This window comes from Vanellus vanellus (assembly GCF_965231255.1).
Source record: "Vanellus vanellus genome assembly, chromosome: Z".
Taxonomy (NCBI): domain Eukaryota; kingdom Metazoa; phylum Chordata; class Aves; order Charadriiformes; family Charadriidae; genus Vanellus; species Vanellus vanellus.
Genome location: NC_138908.1, coordinates 84446097 through 84473847, shown reverse-complemented (window position 1 = coordinate 84473847; position 27751 = coordinate 84446097). Strand labels below are relative to the sequence as shown.

At 40.9% G+C, this 27751-nt stretch overlaps 1 protein-coding gene across 1 annotated transcript in view; it reads left to right on the top strand.

Moving 5' to 3' along the window:
* Window positions 1-27751, top strand: part of EPG5 (ectopic P-granules 5 autophagy tethering factor) — a 64209-nt gene that overhangs the window by 23583 nt on the left and 12875 nt on the right. Inside the window, exons 16-37 of the mRNA XM_082497820.1 lie at window positions 1147-1406; window positions 3049-3189; window positions 3938-4082; window positions 4922-5119; window positions 5645-5755; window positions 6538-6657; window positions 8264-8430; window positions 8633-8860; window positions 10699-10822; window positions 11722-11863; window positions 12935-13106; window positions 14045-14207; window positions 14802-14944; window positions 16533-16689; window positions 17659-17853; window positions 18948-19161; window positions 19930-20090; window positions 20210-20417; window positions 21073-21148; window positions 22065-22168; window positions 22573-22748; window positions 23459-23644. Coding sequence (XP_082353946.1) covers window positions 1147-1406; window positions 3049-3189; window positions 3938-4082; window positions 4922-5119; window positions 5645-5755; window positions 6538-6657; window positions 8264-8430; window positions 8633-8860; window positions 10699-10822; window positions 11722-11863; window positions 12935-13106; window positions 14045-14207; window positions 14802-14944; window positions 16533-16689; window positions 17659-17853; window positions 18948-19161; window positions 19930-20090; window positions 20210-20417; window positions 21073-21148; window positions 22065-22168; window positions 22573-22748; window positions 23459-23644 — 3591 coding nt within the window. The remainder of the gene's footprint in view (window positions 1-1146; window positions 1407-3048; window positions 3190-3937; window positions 4083-4921; window positions 5120-5644; window positions 5756-6537; window positions 6658-8263; window positions 8431-8632; window positions 8861-10698; window positions 10823-11721; window positions 11864-12934; window positions 13107-14044; window positions 14208-14801; window positions 14945-16532; window positions 16690-17658; window positions 17854-18947; window positions 19162-19929; window positions 20091-20209; window positions 20418-21072; window positions 21149-22064; window positions 22169-22572; window positions 22749-23458; window positions 23645-27751) is intronic.

The following is a 27751-nucleotide window of genomic DNA, read 5'->3' as shown; positions in this document are numbered from 1 at the left end:
GCCCAGGTGTCTATGAGGCTGTTTCGGAAGTGAGTTCCGTTGTCCGACTCAATTCTTTCTGGGGTGCCATGTCGCCATAAGATTTGCTTTTCAAGGCCCAGGATAGTGTTACGGGCGGTGGCATGGGGCACAGGGTATGTCTCCAGCCACCCAGTGGTTGCTTCCACCATTGTGAGCACGTGGCGCTTGCCTTGGCGAGTTTGTGGGAGTGTGATATAATCAATCTGCCAGGCCTCCTCATATTTATATTTTAGCCATCGTCCTCCGTACCAAAGAGGCTTTAACCGCTTGGCTTGCTTAATGGCAGCACACGTTTCACATTCGTGGATAACCTGTGCAATAGTGTCCATGGTCAAGTCCACCCCTCGGTCACGAGCCCATCTATATGTCGCACCTCTTCCTTGATGGCCTGAGGCATCGTGGGCCCACCGAGCTATGAATAGTGTAACAGTAACACCGGTAAAGGAATACAAGAACGTGATTACAGTACCGCCGCGCAGCGCACCAACCCAACCGACCCGCACTGCTGCGACTCCCTCTCCCCGGCTAGCGTCTCCTATAGCCGGGCATGGGTCATGTGGGATGGAATACTTGCCTCCCCTGCCTGCTCCTTGGGGAAATTAACCACATCCTTGCCGGAACCAGGACAACACGGCATTGGAGACTCTGCCTGTCCATGTTACAGACATCTTTCCAAGGAGATGCTGCCAGGTTTTAGGCTTTTTTATTGACAGATTTTATTTTTTGTGTATGTATTTTTAGTTGTAGTCTTAAACATTACTGAAGGTTGTGTGTGGTTGCTTGTTTTGGTTTTTTAACAGTAAACCCTAAATTTAATCTGAGACTGTTGTCTGATTTGGAAAACTTTAGCCAAGCAGTATAGGTTGATAGCCTTTACCAGAAGGGATTGGTGGGGGCAGAGGGGTGGGGGAAATCAAGGCCACAGAAACAGAGATTTCAGATAAACTTAATTGGTGCTGCTACATGGTTTGTCTGAAAAAGAATTACTGTTGCTCTGATCTCACGTCACGGTATTGTGATAGAAGAGGAAACTCATCCAAGCTGACTCAAGTCCCAGACTATTGCCGTATGTGCTGGAACATCGCCGTGCTTCCTCTCATTCCTGTTCCTGCTGCTTTGTTCCAGGTCTCCTACTTAGCCAGCATTGTTCGGTATGGAGAAACACCGGAGACTTCTTTTAATCAGTGGGCATGGGGTTTGATTTTGAGGTTAAAGCTTCACAGAAATGACTGTGGCGTGCAGCATGGCTGGCCTGCAGTCCCTGTGTCTGACAGTGTGCTCGACATGACGGAGTCTGTCACGCTTCACCCCCTCCTGAAGGCTGTTAAGGCAAGCATCCCTATCGGCTGTTATCTGGCGCTGGCAATGACCACGCTAGGTCACAGGTAGGTCTGCTTTCTCGTGTTTGCCTTGGATGGATTGCCCCAGTGACTGAGCAACCTAGCTAGTGATGAACTGAGGGCTATTAACATCTTTATGCATGTTTAAAGAGTAAAGGACTTACGATGCAAGGAATTGAGTGGTCTTTCAGGGAATGTAGTTTCAAAAAACCGTGCCATTTCCTTTATTTTCATAATGCTACTTTTTGCCTTCTGCTTGTTAGGGTCAAAATAGTAATTAGAAGTAATACTGAAACTGAGGGGTTAGCATGATTGCTATGGACAGGAATAACTTTTAACCACACTTACTGAAAGGGCTCTACAGGTAATTTTTTCTAGCAGGGCTGCAGCAGCGCATTCAGAAAATAGTGATAAGAAAAAACCCGCTCATACTGTTAATGATTATTTTTAAATAGAGTTTTGTAAGCTCGGTACTGAACCTCCTAGCCCCGACTGTTCCAACGCAGTCCTTTCCAGTGCTTTCAACTGGTTTGTAGGTAAGGCTCTTGGACATGATAAATGTACTAGTTGATTAAGATACAGAGCCAGGCATAGATCTATCAATGTCTCCCAGGTCTGTTTTCCTTGAATGTGTCATCTTTTTAATTACCTCTTATTCATAGTCAAAATTTTGACTAACTTGTTTTCTGCATATAATACTGTTTTACTCTTTAAAGACAAATTGTCTTGGCTTTCTTTTCCTCCCCCCAGCCATTGCTTGATGCTAAGGTTATGCCCATAGATACATACATAGGTGCTTGTTCAAAGCACTAGAGTAATTTGAGACAGATATTAATGTTTTTTGGACGTGAAGGTTTCAGAGTGGAAGCTTTTATGTGACTTTGAGCATGGGATGAAAAGCAAGGAACCTCTTTACTTCTGAGTGTGTTGTTTGTTTTTTTTCCCCCCCAAAACCACTCTGCCTTGCAAAGAACCATTTTATATCCATCTCCTATCTAAACAATAGCAGTGATGTTTATCGCACGCAAAAATTTGAGGCCAGTTATGTTAATGTGCAGAAGAAACAAAGTGCTGTACTCTGTGCTAGTGACTTAATATTTCATTTTCATGGCCTCAGAGTAGACAAAGGATTAATGTTTTACATCTTTTCTTAATGTGTAACCCTTCTCAGTTAGCAAAACTTGATGCAGAGCAATGTACCAATGCAGCAATACACTGCTGCTAGTGAGTTTTCTGGACAGTAAGAGTAAGATTCATCTCAGCTGACTGCAACCGTCTTAAGTTCCCACTGTAAGGAAACTGCCCCAGCTCCATCTATAGGTAGCAAAGAAAGATGTTCAGAGCATCATCCATCCTGAGGAGGTGTCAAAGGTAGGTAATGTGACACTCCCTATGTTGGCTAGGTTAGGCAAGAACCTTGAGTTTTAAATTGATTGAAACTTGATGGCTGAAGACAGGACAGAAACCCCTGAAAAGGCTTGAAAAACTTACCAAATCTGTCTGCAATCAAATGACTCCTACATCTGAAGAAAAAACCGTGGATTTAGCTGTTTAGAATTCCAAAGATTAAGTGTAAAGATAGAAATGTCTTTATATCTCAGTTCACAAAAATAAAAAATCAACACCCTGTCTCCCTTTCTGCTGATAATGTGTTTTTTCCTTCTTTATTTTGTTTTTGTTTTAACAGCATTGAGAAGTTCTGTGCTGAAGGAATCCCTCTTTTGGGTGTACTCGTCCAGACTCGATATCTGAGAACAGTAGTCCATGTGCTGGATAAAATTTTACCCTTATTTTATTCTTGCCAGTATTATCTCCTGAAGAATGAACAGTAAGCATTATATGTTCCTAATACATTTATTGATAAAAGACAATGATAGTTGATCAGTTGATATTGACTGTTAAAAATTTATCAGGCTTCGTTCTGGGTTTTGCATCCAGTGAGAATGTAACGCAGATGATGGGGAAGTATGTCTGGTTTATTTGCCGAGTTACTTTTTGGGATTGCCTGTGGTTGAGGACGTAGTTGTAGAAGCGTCTCCTGCTCACCTCACACATACAAGTCATCACTGATGCTGCTGCGATGCCACAAAAGTGATCTTTGAACAGCTGTATTAACAAGCAGCTGTTGTGTTTAGATGAGTGAGAAAGACAAACAGGCAATACTATTTAATTGTGTTCTTACTGCTAGGTTGAGCAGCTGGGAGTGTACTCAAGTGGTGGACCTCAGTGTCTGTCCTGGTAGATCAGTAATGTGGTCCCTGGGTGCTTTTTGCTTGGACCACCTGGCAGTCTCCCAGACAATTCCCAGACTAGATTTGGGTGCTGATGTTGATCAAGAACTGCATTCAGTCCTGATGGGCTGCCTGGAATCGGTATGCCCTGAACTGCTCATACTGTGCCTACGATACAGTTAACATGGAGCAATTAAATCTGCAGCATGGCTGTGAATCAAAAGCCTTGGATATGTGTGTCGACCACTGCTGTTGAGCTGGTTTTAAATTCTCTAGAAGCAGGCTTTCTGTATATTATGCTGTATGAGAAATTTTAGAATTAACTTGATTTGTTGACATCCCTAGGTTTTTATCTTATGTCCAACTGTTCCTTCATCTGGATAGTGGAGTCCCTCAAGGCATGACCCAGCAGGTTACCCATAAAGTAACACAGCACTTGACAGGAGTGAGCTATGGAGAAAATGTTAAGCTGCTCAGTAGTATGATACAGGTAAGAAGATTTTTTTTTTTTTTTTAAGGGAGGTTTTTTTTTTTTAAAAAGTAGGTTTTTTTGACTGAGTTTAGTGCTTCAGGTTAGGAAGGGTACTGAATCTGGCAGTTCTACAGCCATGGAGTACCCTGCATCAAGCACAAATAGTTGGGTTTGGTTTCCTGAAATACTTCTGCTTAAAACTGCCTAAATCTGGCAATGCATGTGACACTGTACATAGCAATATGTGCCTTCCAGACTTCTTGGAAAATGTATTTTTTTTAATACCAGGTCAAAAGTCTGCCTAAAAATGGAATGTGATACAGAGCCCTACTTTCTTGCTTGTGTTAGTTGAGGAATGCAGCAGATGTATTAATGTTTGAAAGGTTTGCTTTTTACCGTTGATTTAGGGCTATGCTATGAAAAGATGTTCATGTCTTAGGAAACTGGTATTTTTTTCTAAGCGCAGAGCGGTCAAGAGCCGAGGCCCGCTAACAGTAGAGGGGAAGTAAGGACTAAAGGGTGGCATACTTACTCTGGGAAGTCCTTTTGCTGGAACAGCAGGCTATACTTCAGAAATAGGTGCCACTTATGCCTGCAGGTCACAGGGGTCCCACTTAGGCTTTTGTGTCTGTTTTTGCTGATTGTACAAGATACTCATCTCTCCAGGCTGCAGAATATCTCTTGGAAGTTGGAGATGATAAAGTTGTTTATACATAGGCATAGAGAGTGTCATCATGTATTATTTATTTTTAAGGATAGGCCTACTGCATTATGCAAGTTAAACAGTTCCTCAATAAATTCTTAAGCTTTAATTGAAGCTGCAATCTCTTGAATGATTTTACCCTTCAATTTGGCAGACTCACATTTTTCGAAGTGACCAGCCAAATGGAGTGGGGCCGGCTGCAGTGCTGGAGTTCTGGGTTCAGGTCCTCACCAGCCAGCAGATGTGGCACAGGGACAGGGCAACACTCTTCTTGCTGGATGATTTATGTAAAGCTGCTTTTCAGTACAATCAAGAAGACTGCGTACAAAAGCTGCTTTACCAACAACATAAGGTAAGGGTGTGGTGTAATGGTGTGGCTGTTGAGTAAACGGTCAGTTCATGTGTTGCTCGTTCTAATGTTTATTTGAATGTATTTTCCTGAAATGCAACAAGAACAGTCATGATAGGATGAGGGGGGATGGCTTTAAACTAGAAGAGGGAAGGTTTAGATTGAACATTAGGAAGAAAGTTTTCACTGTGAGGGTGGTGAGGCACTGGAACAGGTTGCCCAGAGAGGTTGTTGAGGCCCATCCCTGGAGGTGTTCAAGGCCAGGCTGGACGTGGCCTTGGGCAACCTGGTCTAGTGGGAGGTGTCCCTGCCTATGGCAGGGGGGTTGGAACTCTATGATCTTCAAGGTCCTTTCCAACCCAAACCATTCTATGATTCTGTGATTTCAGTGGTGGCTGGCTGAGCTAAGGTTGGGAAGTAACAACATGAGGCAGAAAGGAACCTGGATGAAGGCAGAGTGACATACAGATGTAAATCATCTGTTAGGCCACTTACGAAAAAAACGAAATATTTTGTGTTTCCTTGCAGAATGCTTTGGGCTATCACTGTGACAAAGGCCTGCTGTCTTCACTCGTCAGCTGGATTGTGGCAGGCAATGTGACACCTTCCTTTGTTGAGGGCAATGCCAATTCCTCTCAGGTAAGTGGTATGATAGTGTTGTGTGAACAACTGTGTGATAAGCAATATACAGGTATCTAGTTGTGTTTTTTTTTTCGCTTTCACAGGTTTTTGCAGACTTTCTCTTGTTCCCTCTTTCTTTCTGTCCTAGTGTTTGTGAATTTTCTTGTGATAAAATCCTAATTTAGCCTAAGAGAATGCTGTGGGTTTATTACACTAAAGGGAACGTGGACATTTTGTACAGAGAGAGTTTGTCTGATCTGTGTCCAAGAATTCATATAATAGGATTTATTAGCTGAGCTTTCTTTTAATCTTCAATTGTTCTTGGTATATTTAATGAGAGAAAAATACGTAAAGCCTGACTTTTCTATTAGATCAATCTTTATCTGATAAATATTTTGAATTCTAGTTGCTTTCTCTCTGCTTAAGCAAGTTCTGAATTTGAGCAAAAAGGAAAAAAAAAACTGCAGTACCCCAACTGGAGATGTGTAGTGCAGGTGGGAGAAAGGAGACTTTATTTTGCTGGGTCTGAGTAGGTTGTCTCCTCCAAAACTCTGGATAATTCTGTCACTTGTCCCTGGTTTCCTCCTTGTTTCCCAAGATTGTACAAAATACAAAGGCGAATTTTGAATGTAGATAAGGAGGAAACTGGTTTTCAGTTTTCTTGTTGAGATACAATGCTGCTCTTGCAACTTTGTAATGAGAATCTGGCAAAGACATATTCCTCATAAGAAAAAGCAAGCTTCCTGAACCTACCTCTGCCATTTTGTTATCAATGTTTCTGTTGTTACTGTGTTGCGCAGGTCTGGTTTTCATGGATGGTGTTAAATATGGAGTCAATATTTGAAGAAGATTCACAGCTTCGCAGAGTTGTGGAGGGGGAGCTGATTATGAATGCTTCAACGCCTGATCAAGCTTTGAAGGTAAGAGAACTGTTCATCTGCTTTTATTAGAGACAACTACTGAAGAAAAGTGTTCTCTTGTAGTGTTTAGTTTTGCTCATGTGCTTTTTCTTACCGAGATAAAAGCATAACTAATGCTATATAAGATTGGCTTTCCAGGAGAAAATACACTTCAGGGAAATTCCCCTTTACACTTTGAACTGAATGTTTGAAAACTACCTTGCAAATATCTGTTTTTTTAATATACCATTATGTACAGAAAGCTTCAGTCACTAATTAGTGTTCTTACATGATTTTCTGGATCATCCGAATTCCTCATGATCTTCAGTGGATTTACTCTCTTAACATTGCGGTGGGGAGTGCAGATACTCTTATTTTACAGCTGGGAAAATGTGTCTATATTTCAAAGAACACTTCTCAGATGATCTGAATTTTGCAGAATTTTTCTCTGTATTTGCTGAATTATCTTCCAAGACTTTCAGGACTGTTTAGGTCTTTCCCTTAACAAGACACTTATTCAGGTGTGCTGTAAGCCATGTTGCAGCATTTTCCAGGTTCTTTGCCCAAATTGATTTAGAAAGTCTGGAATGAAGCAAGTGGAAACGAAAGCTGTCCAGTCTGAAGTGTGAGTTTTGGCCTGTCCTTCATCTCAAATGTTTCAATGTGTTTTAATGAAGAAGGTAGTCTAGAAGCTCTATGAAAATAGGTTTGCTTTGGCTACATCCAGACTGGTGCGTGTCTTGCATCCTTGGAGGCTAGTCCAGAGAACATTTTTTCCCTTGGCTTGCATGTCTTGATTTACCTGGAAAACAGTGAGATAGTATGTGGGGAGTGCGTGGAAAAGGGTGCTGAGGCTTCCCAGGGTCTAGGGTGGGGGATGAGGTAGTGACAGGTCTGCTCCAAGGTGTGGGAACTCAGAAAAGCCTCCCATTCACCTGCTTCAGGCACAGCCTGTGCGAGCTTGCTGCGTGACTTCAACGATTCAGTGGGTCCATGGAGTAGAGTTCTGTGTTGCTAATACAGTGTGCTGCTGCTCGTGCATTGCATTTCCTTTGTCCTGCTTTTGCAAAAACAAAAATAAATGATTTTTTCTCCTTCTGTATTCTTTCTTCACATTGGTTTTACATCACACTTTAGATTTTCGATAGTACTGCATGGAATGTAGTCTGGAAAAAGTGAAAAGTGGTAACAGGCTGTAGGATTCTGTGTCCTCTGTGGCTTAAGATTGTTTTTTACTGGATGGAATGTGCTGCGTGCTTCAATGCTGCTGCTTTGTTCTGTAACACCACCGGTCTTATGGGTACCTAAAACAGGAACATCTACCTCTGTGGGGAATAACAGTAATTAAGTGTAATTAACATCAATGGCCCATATGTTGGCCTTTCATTCATGCTATTTTTTTGGTAAGCAGCAGAGCTGTAGCCCTGGTCTTTCACAGCTGCCCAACATAACTGTGAGCTGGGCAGCTCTCCCACTAAGACCTGTAACGGATGTACGAATGTTTCCAAAGTTTTATCTTCCGTAATTGCTGAATTGTCACGCTGTGCTAATCTGTTGGGTTAAGCTGTGACAGCCTGTTACAGGGAACCGCAGCAGAACATTTGTCTGAAAACATGCTTTTTTGCAGAAAGCGCAGATCCAGCTGAAGCTGCCCATCGTACCTTCCCTGCAGAGGCTCATGATTTACCGCTGGGCTCACCAGGCCCTGGCTACGCCTGCTGATCACCCTCTCATGCCGCTAATCTGGCAGAAATTCTTCCTCCTTTACCTTCACCGACCAGGACCACAATATGGGTGAGTCTGATCACAAGAGCTCTAACAGAATGGCAAGCACTGATAAGTCTGCGCTGCACGTGAGATTAATAAGTGGCTCGCACTAAGGTGGTATCAGAAAGCAGTGGGTACCAGCAACTTCTCTAAAGAGTCAGTTTGTTTGCAGAGATGCTGATGTGACGTTTACGACAAGACTTTGTTTTGCTTTTTTGTTCATTTTTAGATTACCTGTAGATGGCTGCATTGGAAGACGTTTTTTCCAGAGTGCAACTCATGTTAACTTCCTGAATGAAATGAAGCAGCGCTTAATAGAGGTTGCAGACTTCCACCACGCTGCCAGTAAAGCGCTGAGAGTGGAGAGTCCCACAGAGGGCAGTGACCGATCACCAGAGAAGGCGAGCTGCTCATCAGATTACCTGACTTCACCAGAACTGCATAAGGAACTTGTCAGGTAAAAAAATCCTGCCCAGTTCAGCCTTATTCAGTGCAACCACCTGAGCAGCGGCTAGGGCACAGTCTCAGCTGTGGGAGGCGCGAAGGGATGTGACCCTTGGCTGACTTAGATGTACCGCAGGCACTTGTTATTTGTGGTGGTGAAATCTGTTCCTCTGTTGTTACAGCTTGTTTAAGGGAGGGCTGATTTTACTAGTAAAAATAAAACCTGGTTGATAGACTTGTCCTTCAGGGAGAGCTTTGCTTTTTAATTAATGGCATCCCCATACTGGTAAAATATGTGTTGTTTAGATATATTTGCTGCTGGTCTGTACATCACCAGCTATAAATGTAAAGTGCTACTTTGTGTGTATACATCTATTTTTCACAGGCTAGGGCCCAACTTAAGTCTGAATAAGATTACTTCTCCAGGGAATTCACTGACTGTTTCAACACATGATTTAATTAGTGCAGTTTACTCGGTTATCACACTGAAGTTGAGCTGTGACAAGTGTGTGCTGCGCCAGCTGGGAAGTAATATGTCTACTTAATCAAAACATTACCACAAGAGTGTTTCCTTGTGTTGGAGTAGGCTAAGGAGGTGTGCGTGGTTGCTCACTGCAACTCAGCCGATGAACGCTCATTTTTGGAAGGAGCAATGACTTTGAAGAGCCGCATATCTCACGCACAATGGAACTGTAGCTATGCTGTTCAGAAATCCGTGGTTCTGTTATACAGAGACTTTTGGTTTGAGAAGTCTACCTTTTGAAATATCTGCAGTATTACAGTATCTTGATTTTCCTAGAAACTGTAGTTGAAAAGGATTATTTGAGAAGAGTCCCTTGTTCAGGGAGTTTGGGCATACAGTGTCTGAGCTGCTTGTAAGTGCTTCCCCCCAGCAATCAGTAGGTGCTGTACAAACAAGGGAGATCATAAATCCTCCTCAGTCATATGTGAAAAATAATCCAGAGATGCTCACTGCGTGGAACTTGATTAATCATTTGGTCAGTCTTTCATTTCAAAGGAGTTCCCCACTCCAATGTAAAACAAGACTGCTCTACAGCCAAGTAAATATTATGCTCAGGGGGTCAGACCACCTAGACAGAGGGGAAACATTGGTAGAGTTCATAGGGTCTTACTCTTAGAACTAGGCTACTTCTGTTTTTTCACCAATGACACTGATACAGAAAACAGGAATTTGCTAGTGGTATTTAATACCACAGTGCAAAGATTTAACAGTATTCTAGTTACCCATTGTATTTAATCAGGAAAGCTTGGATGATGATTATAAAAAGTGTACCTCTTAGTAGAGTGATGTCAGTTGAAGAAGGAAGTACAGTTGGTGTTAGCGGAGGAGGAAAGGGGAATAAACTAGCCATGAATTTGAGCCTGACAAGAAATTAAAAAAACGTAACTCGTATGTGAGCTTTTAGAGCAGGGACTCTAGAGAAGTTATGGGGTGAAAACCCAAACTTGCTCAAATGTACTCTTTTTTTATTTTCCTCTTTATTGATCATTTGAATGGGGTTGTCAATATGATTCCCTCACATAAGAGATGCTTCCAGTCCTGGGTCATGTTTGTTAATTTGCATAAATGTTTTCTTTTTCAAAATTTGTCTTGTTACTTGTGGTTATTGCCCTTTATATTTTTCTAAATAGTTTTTTTCCACTTCAGGTCTTAGAACTGATGCTTAGTATGTTAGTCACAAAGTGTCTGAAACATCTATGTTATAAGCCGTGTCACCTTGTAGCATAATTTGTTACCTCAACTGTAAACCCCAGAAAGAGACTGCTGTGTAATACATGCTATGCATACAATTAAAGTTCATTGATTTTTATTTTTTTTCCCCTTCTCAGGCTTTGTAACGTTTTTGTTTTGTGGTTGGAAGAAGAGAGTTTCCAGAAAGGAGACACATACATTCCTTCTTTACCGAAGCAATACGATGTACATAGACTTGCTAAAGTCATGCAGAATCAACAGGTGCAGTGCGAATGACGCTGGCAATCCGGGTTGCAAAATTGACTTCCCTTTTTAAAATGGGTCCTCTTAAGCAGTGAGAGACATGGTGTCACTGGTCTTTAATACACGTACAGCATGTATGATACCTTCACAGCTCTAGCGTTTTTCCTATAAATCCTGTGCTATCCCAAACTGCCTTCCTTTATATTTGAACGAGGACTTGTGAGTAGATTTCTTGCATACCTTAATGACAACACAGTCCTTATTCTGTACTATTCTGTAATTCTTTTTATGTTCTAAGATAATTTTAGAGAATTACTGGAAGTTGGAACTTCAAACGACAAAAGACTAGAAGCCAAAATCTGCTCATGTTGTTAGTTTGTAGTATGTGGGTTCAAATATGTTAGCAAGCAGGAGGTGTATATTATTCTGTCCAGTAAGCCTAAGGAGTTATTACAGTTAAAAGGCCTGTGACGGTGATTTTGGAAGGGTGTTTCCTCGTGGCTGCTTTATTTTTATTCCTCCAGTGTATGTGACGGCTGCAAATGCAGCCTACTTTAGCCTGACTGCAGTTCATCATGCCATGTTTTAGACTATCTTGGTTTCCTCTGTGTTCCTTTTTTAGAAACTGAGTTCCGTACCCTTTATCTCTAATTTGTTAGAAATGGTACTGTGTGTGCTTGTCAGATTTCTTTAAGTGTCAGCGGTGGTTTTCAGTGGTTTATCTGTTTATGTGATAAAAATTCTGCACCTTTTTTCTTCAGTTTAGATTTTATTTTTCCCTGGTATTATCTTCCTATGACTTAAACTGCAGTGTCTAGTTTTTTTGTACTGACTTTAGTTCCCCAGCTACTAGGATATATACACAGTATGTGGTACTGACCAAAATGGGAACGATAATTTAGTTTTTTGTGCTTTAGGATTTGTGGATGGAATATGTCAATATTGAACTCATACACCATGAGTTTCAGGAAGCTCTAAACCTTTGGCTGCAGGTTCAGCTTGAATCACATACAACCTGTGTTTCTGCAGGGCAAACAGACTTCACCAACCCTTTATCAGGTAAGCTATAAGAATACTTGTTAATGAAACTCAATCAGAAAGAATTATGAGCATGTTGAAGCCCAGTTTCTTTAGGAACATAATGAACTCTGTGAATAAAGACGTTAACAGAGTTTGTGTTGTATGGGTACAGTATTTTGCATGAAATTTCATGGTGTTCTCACTAAGATGCCCATGTGAGAGGCTAACATCGATGTTTTTGGTTTAAAGTTTGCCACATCACAGAATAGCAGGTGATGCTGTGCCTAGAGCTTCATGAGTGAGCTCCCCCAGAGATTCCTCTGCACAGAGCATGCTCCGGACAGGCTGATTCTTCCTGAAATTTAGATAGAGACAGCTGCAAGCAAAGGCAAAAAACACTGTAACTGAAAACAAAGATTGTTTCTGTTTTTTTTTTGTTATTATTCCAATGCCTATCCCTGGAATTTTGGCATGGTGAAAGGGTTATTCTAGCATAGAAGGGGATAATAGTTGTCATGGTAGTTATATTTAGGATATGGTGAGACTGGATTTTTTTTGGAAGCTGATTAAAAAGGGGAGGGAAGCAACAGAAGGAAACTGAAATGGTTTCATAGGTGAATTGGCATTGTTTGGGCAAACTGAGTGGGAATCAACAGGAGGAGAAAGCTGACCTGGAGAGAAGCTGTACTTTGGGGAGGAGTTGGAGCTGAAGAGACTAAAGATGAGGGTGAATTGTAGGGAAAAGAAGATGAGTTTGGCTTGGCAGCCTGGGTCTGGGAGCCTCTGTCAGAGGAGGGGAATAAATGGGGTGATAAGAGGAAAATTTGAAGGGTAGAAGGTAGGTGTCACTGGGGGGAACAAGAAAAGCAGTGGGACCTTGGATCTTAATGTTGTGTGGTGGAGCTGGTCATGAGAATTAGCTGTGTAAAAGAAACTTTGTCAACAAAAATAGGAAGATTAGTTAAGTAATTTTTTTTTTTTTTAAAGGGAAGAATCCTGAGAAATATTTGTCTGCTGCTAAAAATACTTCATGCAAAAAACCCAATGTTTTTGTTCAGTTTCTCCTAAACTTTTCTTATTGACAAACCTCTCTTCTGCTTTCTCTCCTAGCCAAAGAGAGGATCATGAATAATTTGAAAAAGTTTGATACTCCCAAGCCCCTTCTTCCACTCCAGACTGTGAAAGCTCCTGTGCCAGTTATTTCCTCTGCCAGTCTAGTAAGTCAGAAAGAAGCAATTCAGCTTATGCGCATGGACCTTAACGTCTTGCAGCGACATGCCAAGTAAGACATCATTGTTTTCCTTCTGCCTCAGTGGCATGTCTAGCAGTGTCTTCAGGTGCCCTCTATAGTGACCTCATTTGTGGTGTTGGCACAAGACTGTCAGTACTTGACTTCTGCTTCTTGTCCCATTTTTTTTTTTCCTTGGCTATAATGTTACTTTTCCACTCCTTTTAAGATAAGACTGATTGTCTTATCTAATTATTGAGATTACATCAGTTGATACCCAACTTCTATATTTTCTTTTCTCAGTTGGCATACAAAATAAGGCCTCCCTTTAGCCTAGATTTGTTGACAATAAGTTAGCTAACCTTTGACTAATGTAGTAGCTGCAATATAAAGCAGTGGAACCCCCAAGAGAGACATCTGAGTTCTGGGACCATTAGCTTTGTGAGTGAAAGAGAATTTCTGTTTCTAATACTTCTAAGAGAACCCAGCTGAATTATTTTCAAACACTGCTGATGAATCTATGGCTGTTCTCACCCACTGTAGTCATTTAATAAAAATATTATAAACCAAACCAAAATTTGCTAAGCTCAAGAGATGATGTGTCTAAACAATTCCAGCAACAATTTGAAGTGGGCTTTTTTTGTTGACTGAATCATCCCACAGTCCAGCTTTTTCTTGTCTGGTGGAAAATTACATTTCCTACAGAGAGTGATCTATTTAATTTCCTTCTAGGTTGTCATATAGAATAATTCAAAAGAACGCATACAGACTTGAGTAGTTTTGTTCTTATGAATTTATTTTTTATTACTTTGAAGTGCTATTACTTTGAAGTTTTAACTCAATTTCATTTAATAACCTTTTATGTTTTCTAGGAAAATATTACTTGTCTTTGTACAGCACATTAAATTGAAGTCTCCTCTCTTGCTTTTAAATTCCTAGTATTACTGTTTTCAGTAAATATTTTGGTAACTTTATTAATAAATGCTTTTCAGAACTGCAGCGCTCTGGGAATCTCAGCATGTTGCTCTCAATAGTGAAATACTGGACACAGTACCTAAGCTCTATGTCAATCGGGAAGAGCAGATCACTCTCCATTTGGAGTGCCGGGGAACTTCAAATAAAGGCTGCCAGGGAGCAGCTCTTGTAACAATCCAGGTTAGAGACGTGGCATTGCTTCTATTCTGGGGCTGTTGGACGTGGATAATGAAAATGAAATGACTGAATGGTTACAAGAATGGTAGCAGTTGACCAAATAAATCCATACACACATAATAGTTACATGAAAAACGTAATATGTAATGCTCAAAAGGACATGCAGATCAACAGCTGAAGAACAAATTGTTGCATAAAAATTGTTTTGTTCACAGTGTCCATTCTAAACTGCTTCCCAATGTGGAAGTGTCGGGATATGCTCACTGATAGGAATAGAAGCATGATAATATTTGTAGAAATATTCCCGTGTTGCTTGGTATATGAATTTCTTGATCCCCTCTAAGTTTCAGTCCCTGTGGATTAAAAGTCCTGCATAAAAGACATGAATTGTATTAGTGTGTGATAATTAAATAGGAACATGACCAAGGATGTGTGCTTGGGCAAGATGTACAAAGTCTGATCAAAAGTCTCAGGAGAAAACCGTCTGTATTCAGAGTTCTCTTACTGGGCTCTGCTTAATTTTTACAAATACGTGCAATGTTGAAGAATTTTAGCAATAGATATTCTGAAACGAATATGTGTCTTTTTGTCATTTAGTTTGAAGGGAAACATAAAAATGAAGCAGTGAGCCAGCAGCTTCATGCTTTGCGTAAAGAAGTGAGACAACTGCAGGCAGAAGCTACGAAGCCACCTTCTCTGGGTGTTGTGGAAGCAGCAGTACATGTGGAAAATTTTATAACGTAGGTTGCTCAGACACTGTTTTAGGTAGTGATGTTTTATATTTCTTTTTCTGTATGTTAGAGTTAAAATGTGGAACTTGTGTGTTTTTCGTAATGCTTGTCAGCTTGGGTCATCAATAGAGCTGGAATCCCGAGACCTGTATGTACGACACAGACCTCTAAAGGAGCAACTCTCTGTTATCAGAAGAGCTAACTGCTGGTCATTCAGCCTCAACAGGGCACACAGTATTGTTTTCTCTTTTGATTTATTGTATTTTGCTTTCAAATAGCCCTTCTAACCCTGGAAAAACACATTGAGTGTTGACAGGGATGCTATGTTAAACTTCAGGAAATGGCAAACTTTTATCACAGCTGTCTCAGCCATAGGCTAAACTACATGTTTTTAGTATCTCTCTCTAGATTTTCCCTGTTATAGTGCGGGACATAGCTCTTGAATAGAGAGTTATGAATTGAAGTAGCTTTTCAATATATGCAACAAAATCATGCAGTGGAAGAGGACTATATAATATCACTTTTCTGGTGGGGTGAATAAATGGATTAGTCTAAGGCTGCCTTCCTCATGAGGGCCTTTTAGAGTTCATCCCAGAGGTGCAGTTTTGCAACACCGTTCTTCTTGGTCTCCTAGATTTCTGCTGGGATTCTTTTTAGTGTAGTTGGTTTCCTACAGTGTACTCACTGTACAAGTTAAAATATTTGGTTACAATTTTACACGTTCATTCTTGATCATTAATCTGAAAAATTCATGGATGAGCTGGTTCTTGAGCTTATATCTGTGGAACTGCATGTTCTTCAGATGTTTTAATTTGAACTCGGTGAAGATAGGGGTTTGAGCTCAATGAAGCATTTAGCAGTACACAAGAAAAGATTGATTCTCTTTTAATTCTTTTATTGCTGAGCCTGTTAAGTAAAGTGAGGTAAATTTTCTTGCAGTACAAATGTAGTTGAGATGGCCTAAGAATGTGATTTGAGGGAGAAATAATCTATTGTAACTATGCTGTGAAAAATCTTTTGATAATCACCTTCTGACTCTGATTATGGAGGCTTTCTAAAGTTTGGAGGTACCCATTTCAGTCAGCAAAATTACTTGAGCTAAACTCGGGACTGTTCAGCCTGGCTATGAGGAGGCTCGGAGGGTTCTCATCAATATATAGAGATACCTGAAGGGAGGGTGCAAAGAAGATGGAGCCAGGCTCTTGTCACGGGGGCCCAGTGACAGGACAAGAAGCAACGAGCACAAACTGAAACACAGGAGGTTCCTTCTGAACATCAGGAAACACGTTTTTACAGTCAGGGGTGACACAGGCTGTCCAGAGAGGTTGTAGAGTCTCCGTCCTTGGAGATACTCAAAAGCCATCTGGACACAGTCCTGGGCAACTGTAGCTGTAGGTGGTCCTGCTTGAGCAGAGGGGTTGGTCCACATGTCCTCCAGAAGTCCCTCCCAACCTCAGCCATGCGGTGATTCTGTGAACCCATGCTTGATTATCATGTCAACCAGAAATACCCATCTCAAGGCTATATATTGGCAAGAAACTTTTGTTGTCACAGATTATTTTCCATACATAAATTTAATTTATCCTTTTTTTTTCAGGGCCTTAATAAATATCTACAAGGTGCAGCCTGTGCCTGCAATTAAGAAAGTCGGAATTAGTTTGTTTTTTACGTTAGTGGAATATGTGTGTGATGAAACTCAACGCAATCCTCCCACAAGGCAGTTCTTCACATCTTGCATTGAGATTCTAGGACAAGTGAGTTTATTCTCTGATTTTTGGGTGCCTAATGCTTATTCCAATTGCCTGCTAATATTGGGGGTCTAAACCATTCAGAAGCCTGAAAATTAACTTCTGAGCTTCTGTCCCATTTTCCTTTCAACTAATTGTACAATATACACAGTCTTTAGGTGAGTGTAAGCTTGCACATAAGCAAAATAAACTGTTGCTCTGAGATGCCTACTTAGTGCTAATAAATGCTCATTGTGTTAAATGCTAAGGTAAGCTGGATTTTGGGGCAGATAACTAAAGTTTGGGTACTTACACTATGTAAAAGAGTGTTTTGTCATATGTTTTGCTGTTGCTAATCACTTTCTAGCTGATATCTTGTCAACTTCTGTATTTAGACACCTCTCTTCTGCAGCTTTGCAGTATTTGTGTAGAGAGTTAGCTAGAAGTTTGCTGGTAGAGAACATAAGTGCTTGTTGGTGGTGGTAATGTTTGCCGTGGGGAACACATTATGTGGGTGCTCTGAGAAAAAGCATTAACCTCTCCTTTGGATCCAGGTATTTATTTTCATCTCTTACATACGATTCGTTTCCAGGTGCAGCTGTCCTTCAGCGCCTTGAACAGCTGAAGTGATGAAAAGCTCTGCATAGCTGTAGTTCTGTTTCAATTTTTCCTGGTTTCAGGCAGGGCTGCTGAAATCTGGATTCTTTTTCTTATGCTATCACATTGGAAAAATTGTATTTCTAGGTATTTTTAGACAACACGTTTGGTCATAAGTGCTGTTCTTAAGTGTGCTAGGGAAATATTTATTTTACATTATATCTGTGGAACAGCAGTATTTAGTTGATGTTGATCTCATACAATCTGTCATTTTTGAGAAAAAATTCCTTTTTAAAAAAGGATCAAAATTAGGCTTGTCTTGACAAAAAGCTCTAAGAGGTGTGTTTTCCAATAGATTCACACTGGGCCATTTTTCTCACCTTTCCTGATTTTCCTCAGGTGTTCATCAGTGGGACGAAGTCAGAGTGCAAACGTCTCCTCCAAACAATCCTGCAGAATCGAAGGCTCTGTACTCTCCTTTCTCCTTACTTCACTCCTGTTGCCTCTCCCAATGAATTTGTGACTTTATATGAAAAAGTCGTGGCCTTTCTGAGTGAGGATAACAGTGACGTTGTCTTCATGCTGCTGACAAAGGTAAAGTACTCATGACCACTGCATGTGGTTTGAGAGTTGCTTTAGTGGGTGTTTTTTCCCCAGAAACTGTGACTTTAGGCTAAGGAAGAAAGCAGTGCAAAACTGGTACTTTAAAATAACATTGACAGGTTCTGCAGGTCTGTGTTGCTCATCCGGAATGGTATGTGTTGTATTTCAGCTCGAGAGGGGTTGGAGGCAAAAGCAAATAGGAAGCTTAAACTAGCCTTTCCTAGCCCAGATAGTATCAGTATGTGCTTCCTATGGTTCACCCTTCAGTGCGCTCTTACTCCTGATACGAAATTAAAGCAGGCTCTTGATGGATTGCTTCTTCTGCCTGATATCTCTGCAGGGGCATTCATCAAAATAGCCGATGAATCCCAAGTATCTTAAAAATAAAAACAAACAAAATGATTACAGTAACTGAATCTTCCACCTCTGTGGTGGGAAGGACATGTGTGCCACACACGTGATCTTAAAACATACCGAGTTAGGTAAGAGCAAGTGACTTGGACATCTCTTGTTTCAGGGCTGCATGATACTGTCGGCCCGTATTGTCAGTGGAGAAATTACTATTATATATATCACTCTGATTCTCTTAGTTACAAAGACGCAGGGTTCAACAGCTGTGAATAGCAGGCAGTCTGTTTTGGGCATGACTGAGCTGTCCGTAGTGGCAATGATCAGCATTGTCCCTGCTGACCTAGGTCTGAACGGATGGCCTAGGGGCGACAGATGCTTTGCACCTCCATCTGAAAATTTATGGACTGTGGCGATTAGCCCAGTCCGATGCTTGTGAGTGTTTGTTTGGCAGTGGTACTGAAGCGTGGAAATTCATAGGCATCTTTATGAATCTGAGGACCCCTGCCAAGGGTTGTTTCATAAATTCAGGGACTTCTACAATGTGCAAAATCATAACCTTTGGAGAGCGTTACCTTGCTTTTGAGTAAGGGCTGATGAGGTGCAAGTTCATTAGGTTTTTCTTAAATATATTAACACTTCAGGATTTTTTTTCCCTTGATAATTTCTCCCTTCTCCTAAAGGTGTTGTGGCTGTTAAAGCTCCTACTTACAAATGCTTCCTGTCCTCTCTTCTAGTTTGACCTTACACAATGGTTAAGCGTTGCTAAGCCACCTCTATCTGAACGTACCAAACTTCTGGAGTCTATTCACTTGGCTCTCAATGCATGTGGCCTCGAACCTGAAGAAGATATTTTGATGCCATTTAATATCTTCTGCAAGCATTGGACTAACCTTCTCCGATATCAGTTCCCTGATCACTACAGTGATTTCCTAAGGTTATTTGTGCAAAGTGAGTATCTGAATTGATGCATACTAAGCCTTTCATACAGGACTCTTCTGGCTTGAAAATATAAACTGCATGCAGTAGAGGTAAATAGCAACAAATATGGAATGATTTAAACTTCCTTAAGTTTCTGTATGCACTCTTATGTGCATGCTATGCGATATGTTTTTATTAGACACATTTTAGCACTATTAGAAAGAAACATTCTGCAGACCGAAGTACACACATCAGTGACAACAGATTTTCAGCCCATATTACAGGAGAAGGATGGAGGAGAGATTTCTATTAATGGAAGCACTTATTAATTATAATTATGCCATAGTCTTTAATGAAGCATCCTTGTTCTTGAGCACCTTTCAATGTCAAACTGAGAACTGGAATTATGGAGACCTGGGACTGATACTGAAATCTGCTCAAAATGTCCTGGTTGACATTAGATGCCTGTTGTGCCTCTGAAAGAACAAAAGTACTTTCTGTCAAACCATACATGCTGAGGCAGCAACTGTCTCTTAATGTGTTTGTAGCCAGGGATGTACTAGGTGCCTGGGAAACTCTCTAAGAACAGAGCATGTGGATGCCAAAAGGGGTATGTTAAATTACTTATGTTTGGGAATCGGAGAGCTCTCACTGCTAAACTTGGGGCTTTCATGCTTTGCCTTTTCTTTCTGTGCAGTAGGGAGCTCTAATTTCAGCCTTTTCTGACTCATATTGAGAAAGGGACTAATATCCTTGCCCTGATTTTTCACAAATGCATTCCCTTCTCTTTTTCCTAAGGCTCATCAGAGCAGCTTCTAAGCCCTGACTGTTGGAAGGCATCGCTTAAAGCTTTAGGATGTGTTTCACCAGTGACTGAACAGGGAAGCTTCAAGAAAAGTGATTCTACTGAAAGTCCTGTATTGCGGGATGCGGCAAAGACTCTCCTCTCTGCAGAACAAGTGAGCGCCTCTTTGGTTGATTTATTATGTTTTTCAGCTGAAACAGATGCCCATCAGTGACAAATAACACTGCTGCGCAGTCTTTCTGTAGCTGATTAATAGTTTCCTCCTTCTTACAGGTTAGAGAGACAATAGAATGGCTTTCCACATCTTTCTGCAAACTCCGACTGTCTTCGATGGACTTCAGGACTTTTGGTCTGTTTTCAAAATGGAGTCCTTATGTGGCTGAAGTGAATACATTTCTGGAGTATCTTGTTAAACAACTTATTGACACTGAATTTGCTAATTTAGCCCAAGAGCCTGTTGGCAGTAACAGAGTTCTAGCAGGTAATGTGTCTTATAAGCAAATTACTTAAGAACAGGCACTCAGTTTCTTAGATTTCCTCTGTTAAAGACCACTTGAGTGTACAGTGAAATCTTCTTACTCTGCGTTTGTACAATGAATGGGACATTAAAACTCAGACAAGAAATGTTAATGCTACTTCATGGCCATGTGGGACTTTATGCTTGTTGGAAGAAGCTTGTTTGTATTTAAGCTTGCTTTAAAATTAAAAAGAGATCAGACTTTCTTCAAAGAAAAATACAGTCTTTGCACTGAGCAGAGGTTTAGGAACAAGGGACTACTGAATTTCATTATGATGTGATTTTTGATTTGGAGAAAATTGCCAAAACACCTTTTATTTTAGTATAAGCAGGTTTAAAGTATGAATCATTACCCCCACAATCTCAAGTGTGTTAAAGTGATATTGATAAAACATCTAAGCAATGCGCAGTGGTTGTGATTGTTGTGTAAAACAATCAAATTGTTAACCAGAGTTACTAATAAGCATATTGTATTTTAACTTTTTATTTGACGGGGAAGAACTGATTAAATATTGGAATAAGCAAAGGACATTGCATTCAAATTTGAGAAAATGTAGTATGTTCATTGTTGCTGATTTGAGGAGAAAAAAAAGGAACTTCTGGTTTTATTTTCTTCTAGCATTGCAGTCCTTGTATTCAGTCATTGCTGGACTCTTTAAACCGTGGATACTTGTCTTGGATAAGGAAGATGCAAGGTATACATTGCATTTTAAAATTAAATGTGTTTTTCCTCAAGTAAGGAATTTAACCCTATAAGAAAATGTTTTTCATTGTTATCTGACTTTTGTTTTTTCTAATTCACATCTGTATTGTGACCTTCTATTAAATAGCTCTGACTTATGTCATATCCTTCATAGTTACAGAACTAATTTAATGAGTTTCTTAAGTCAAATTTTCCAGGACTTGGATTGAGTAATTATATTTCTGGTATCTAAAATAACCAAGCTCTGGTCAGGAAGCAGAGATAATAAAAATATGAATTTCACTTAGTTACGGAAACACTCAAGTTTATATTTTATATTTTAGATTTAGATTTTTTTTAAATTTTCCTTAATATTGGTAATTCCTTAGCTTAAAACAAGACAAAAAAGCCAAACAATTACAACCCCAAATGCCAGTGGTATGTAAAGAAATATTGGACCAACTCAGTCCTATGATGATCTACTGTCTTGTGTTCCTCTGTCTTCACATGGAGAGTTGTTTGTAATGTTATATGCTTAAATTTGACTTTCTTCCAAAGCCAAAAGCTTTTTGAACTGTGAGCTCATCTCATTTAATTAGAAGGTTGACTGCAGGTGGTATGTGCTGTCATTCAGAAATTCATGTGTTTTGGTATTTCAGTTATGAAATGTCAAACAAGTAATCTCTGCTTACTCAATGGTATTGTGGCTCTTGAATGTGACATTAAAATATAAACCTCTCCTAAGGAAGAAACAGACAGTTCTAAAGAGCTGAGTTTGAATGAAAGGACTGCTGATACCTGCTCTATTGGTTTTCTGTGTACTATCTACTGTATTGATTTACTGTGCTTTAGAATATTTAAATTGTTTAAGTGTTTATGGTCTGGTAACTTGACACTGAAATTTGTGTTGCTTCACTCCTTCTTTTAAGTAACCAGTCCTGCTACCCTTGGTTAGAGAGCGACACTCCTGTAGCAGCCACCATGGTCTGTTTGTTTACAGATTGCATCAAGCTTTTGCATGAAAGCTTTAAAGGTGGGTGAAGTCCACGCTGTTTTAATGTAGTGGCACTTTCTGTTCTATCAGACCAAAAAGGATTTTTTGATTGAGCGGTGGGACGTGAAGGGATTTTGTTTGTTAGGAAGTTCTAGCCAAGATGATCACTGCAGTGGACCAGGAGCATTTCTTTATTTCATCCTTAAAAGATAGCTTTTTTCCTTGGCAAAGGTAGATAACATGTTTGATAAGTGCATATCTGTCTGATAATAAAGTTAAAGCAAAACAAAATGAGCTGTCATGAGAATGGCATGACTTCATTCCAGGTCTGCATGTTGTTCCCATACAATATATGCAGTAGTTTAAAGTATAAAACTTTCTTCTGTAATCAACTTTCCCTGAATTTCTTCTGTTGTTAATTCAGCTATTTTCTTTGATTCTAGATAAGCTGTTTCCAAGCCACCGTGGGGCTCTCTGGTTACATCTGATGCATTACTGTGAATGTTGCACAGCCCCCAAAATGCCAGAGTTTGTTCTCTATACTTTCCATACTGAGTTCAGAAGGCTTCCGTGGAAGGAAATGCATCCAGACCAGATGCTGATGGAGGAGTTCTTTAAAGTGAGTACACGGCATCTGTTGAATTAAGTTCATAATCAACGTTGCCCTTTAAAATAACTGGACGACTGGAGCCGGTTCTTTTAGCAAGTAAGCTTTTAAAGTTTGTAGCATTCACAGCTGCTCATTTTGTGATTAATTTTTGTGAAGGAGTGTTATTGAGTCTTAACTGAAGTTGTGGGGAGCTGTAAAGTTGGCAGTATTTGTATTCTGTTATTGCTGCATCTCAATGTCCCATTTATTACATATATATTTAATATGTTTTTAGTTAGAGTTAATATATTTTACTATTGCCATGTGGTTCTCGCTTCCAAGTTGTCTGAGACAGCATAAAGCTGCAGATAGGTGTGGAAATGCCCCAGGATTTACAGCTTATCTGTTTGGGAGGAGTTCTTCATGCAGTTCTAAACAGGCTCAGAGTTTCTTAGTTTCTCTTAGAGTGAAGAGAAATGGAGGTTAATAGTTTGTAATAGATGGTTTCTTTCTGATTTGCAGTAGCTTGGTATTCTGTAGTGGTTGTCTGAAAGGCTTAGAAAGTTACATGTGCCTCCCTTATGGTGTGTGCATGGGTAAAGTGATGGAGAAGTGGCATCTGTCTGCTCCTCTGCTAACCTAAAATGCTGCTGTGGATTTATAGTTGGCTTCGGAACTGAAAATGATGAAACATCTTGCATTGTTTTATGTGCCTGTCTTTTTTTTTTTCTCCTTCCTAGATTGAAAGAGGCAGCCCGAAGAGTTGTTTCTTATTCTTGGGTTATGTTTTATGTGAAATAAACTGGGTCAGTGTCCTCTCTGATGCCTGGAATCCCAACCCTCCTCCTCAGACTCACAACATGATTGTCTGTTTGCTGTGTATGATGGTCCTGTTGGCAAAGGAGGAACAACTTATAAGCAAAGAGGTAATTTTTTGAAAGGTTCATACCTGTTTATCTTAGCAGAAGAATAATCCTTTGCTAGCAAGGGCACAGGATGTAACTTACTTCTCATTTGCAGAATGATTAACCCAGAAGTGTTTTTTGCATAGGTAAAATACCCAAATCGTGTTCTAGAGATGGCCAAGACTAACTCCTTAGGTGGGGGATTTTGTATAACTTGTGGGAAAAAAGAAGAGCTGCTGTTCATTTTAAGCTTCTGTAGGTGCTGTGATCCAGTAGTGTTGTAAAGAGTAAACAAATAAATACCGACAGTTTCCTGGAGTTACAAAATTACACTCTAGGTTTTGGAAAGATCAAATATCTATGTTACTTTCATTAGTGTTTAAAAAATTGTTGTTGTATAGAGCTGCTGTGCTGTTTTTCCTTTTGTTAAGTACGAGATGCTGCCTATGCAGCATATAGCTTTCTTGTCTCTTAGGCCAGCCCTTAATTAAAATCTCTGTTTACTTTTCTCTTTCCTGGTTTTGGACAGCCTTAGTTATAAGCACATGCAAAGTAGAGGTAGTATTAGCAAGAATTTACATATGCATCTATAATACATGTGCATATATATGTACATGTTATGTGCACCTCTGTATAGGTGTGTATGTATTGTGCATGCGTATAGAATCATAGAAGCATAGAACTGTTTGGGTTGTGTTGTGGTTTGGGCTGAATTGGCCACTGGGCTGAACAACAGATGCTCTCCCCTGCTTCTCTTTGAAGACCAGGACAGTTTGGAAGGGACCTTTAACGGTCATCTAGTCCAACCCCCCTGCCACGAGCAGGGACACCTTCAACTCGATCAGGTTGCTCAAAGCCCTGTCCAACCTGACCTTGAATGTTTGCAGGGATGGGTTGTCTCCCACCTCTCTGGGCAACCTGGGCCAGTGTTTCACCATTCTCACTGTAAAAAAAAAAAAAAAAAAAATTAAAATAATTATTTTTATCTAGTCTAAATCTACCCTCTTTTAGATTAGAACTGTTACCCCTTGTCTTATCACAGCAGGCCCTGCTAAAAAGTTTGTCCCCTTCTTTCTTCTAAGCCCCTTTTTAAATACTGGAAGGCTGCAATAAGGTCTCCCCAGAGCCTTCTCTTCTCCAGGCTGAACACCCCCAACTCTCTTAGCCTGTCCTCCCAGCAGAAGTGCTCCAGCCCACTGATACCTTCATGGCCGTCCTGGACCTGCTCCAACAGATCCATGTCCTTCTTATGTTGGGGGTCCAAGAGCTGGATGCCGTACTCCAGATCTGGTGTCACCAGAGCTGAGTAGAGGGGCAGAATCACATTCCTCACCCTGCTGGCCATGCTTCTTTTGATGCAGCCCAGGATGGAGTTGGCTTTCTGGGCTGCGAGTGCACATTGCTGGCTCACATTGAGCTTCTCATCCGCCAACACCACCAAGTCCTTCTCCTTAGGGCTGCTCTCAATCCCTTTATCCCCCAGCCTGTATTGATAGTGGGGGTTGCCCTGACCCACATGCAGGACCTTGCACTTGGCCTTGTTGAACCTCATGAGGTTCACATGGGCCCACTTCTTGAGCTTTTCTAGAACCCTTTGGCTGGCATCCTCAGGTGTGTCAACCAAAGCGTGTCCCTCAGGCATGTCAACCACACCACTTAGCTTGCTGTCAACGCAAACAGGCTGAGAGTGCACTTGATCCCACTGTCTGTGTCACTGATGAAGATATTAAACAGTACTGCTCCCAATACGGTCACCTAAGGGACACTGCTTGTCGCTGATCTCTATCTGGACATTGAGCCGCTGACCGCTACCCTCTGGATGCCACCATCCAACCAATTCCTCATCCACCAAACAGTCCACCCATCAAATCCCTATCTCTCTGATTTAGTGAGAAAGATGTTGTGGGGGACCATTTCATAGACCTTACAGAACTCCAGGTAGATGTTCAGACATCCAGAGCTCTTCTGATGTAGTCAGATGTAGTCCACTGATGTAGTCACTCCATCATAGAAGGCCACAAGGATGGTCAGGCAGGACTTGCCCTGGGTGAAGCCATGCTGGCTGTTTCAAATCACCCTGTCCTCCATGTGCCTTAGCATAGCTTCTAGGAAGATCTGTTCCGTGATCTTCCCAAGAACAGAGGTGAGGCTAACACGTCAGTAGTTCCCAGGTCCTCCTTCCTACCCTTTTTAAAAATGGGTGTAATGTTTCCCTTTTTCCAGTCACTGGGGACTTCACCTGGCTGCCATGACTTTTGAAATACAATGGAGAGTGCCTTGGAAACTATGTCAGCTGGTTCCCTCAGGATTCAGGGGTGCATCTCATCAGGTCCCATAGACTTCTGTATGTTCAGGTTCCTCAGGTGGTCATGAACCTGATCTTCTCTTACAGTGGGAGGGACTTTTCTCCCCCAGTCCCTGTCTTGCGGTCCATCCGCTTGAGAGGTGTGGGGACAGAGGTTGCCAGTGAAGACTGAGGCAAGAAAATTGTTGACAAACTGGTAACAACAGACGAGGAGAAGACTGAGGTACTCAGTCTTGCTCATCAGAGGGGGTACGCTTTCTTTGACCTTCCTATTCTGGCTGATGTACCTGTAGAAGCCCTTCCTATTGTTCTTTGCGTCCCTTAACAAGTTCAGCTCCAGCTGTTATATGCAATGTATGCATACGCAGTATTATATATAACTTAAGGTGAAACTTTTTCTGACAGCCTGAGGGAAAAGAGTGTCTAGTGTCTGCCTGGTTTAAGTAAGGCAGGCTGCCAGCATGAGTGCAGGAGCAGCTTTTACTCTGGCGTTCATACCTGTGGTTCTGTGAGAAGAATTGGGAGGCTCGCGGACTCACGTTTATTTTGTCACGACCAGTCACGTAAATCTCCGCTGTGCCTTGCTTCTTTTTCAAAGTGTCAAACATGACCCTGTGGAAGGGTGGTAAGGAACCATGCATTTATGAAAAGTTTATGCCTGGCTCTGTCTCTTACTGTGCATGTTTGTGATGTTTTCCAACCTGATCTTCAGTACTGGACACACTTCAAGTTGGTTGTGTTAAGCACAACTCAGCAGTGGGATTAGTCCCTGTGAGGTTAGGAACAGCACTTGATCTGAGTGTAGTTTTTTTGATAGCTGTCTGAAAGGAAAATATTTGTCTGCTTGAACGTGTTGTCTCAGGAGTTATAAGTAAGTGTTGTTCGGTCCTTAGTCAGAACTGCTTTTGCAGGTACTTATTTCTTACCATAAAATGCTCCCCTCCTAACTCCATATGATGTGATGGCAAGTCACAACGATCTAACAGCATCTTGAAGACCAGATATATTTTTAAGAAGCTTGTCACTGTCTGCTTCTGATGAGTTACTGGGTACAGATCACTTCATCTGTTGAGTCTTAGGTTGAGTTTTCTGGTTCCCTTGCTCTGAAAGGGGATTTGACTGTCTCTGATTTCCCAGTGCTTTTCCCATTTGTGGTTGCATTCCAGTATTTCTGAATTGTTGGAACAGGAAAGAGAAATACTGGGTGTTAGGTCGAACTTTCCAAAATCCTGCTTTTGCCAGGAGCTCTGGGTGGGTAAATCTAGCACAGTCTCATTCAGTCCATTGCTTCTGAAGGACTCTTTGAAAGGTGCTGGATAGTCTTCAAGAAGTCCCATTTCACATCTGCCAGCTTTCTCCTGCTCGCACTGTCTTCCGTTTTCCATTTCCTCTGAGACATTACAAGATGCTGTGTCAACATGTCACCAGCAGCCTTTGATCAACATTGTATTCCAGTTTAGGAAAATTACCAGAGTTCACATGCTTTGACCTGAATGTATTTGCTTATCAGAAGCTCCTAAAACTTCACAAAATACCTGTTTGTACATCGTATGAGTCAGCCTCAGGAATTCCCTCCTAGCCTCCAGCAATGTGTTAAACTGACACGCTGTCACTCTTTTTTTACCTCCCAGAACGCTCCTGTGACACCTTGACCTAAATCTCAAACTCTTTAGTTCTCTGCCCTATGTTCTAGTGCGTGAGCAACTTAAAAAGTACTTGATGTACCAGTGCCACATTCTTGTTGATGTGGAATCACTAGTAGTATGATGTAGTTGGATTCGAAGGGACCTTGAAGATCATCTAGTTCCATTCCCCCTTGCCAT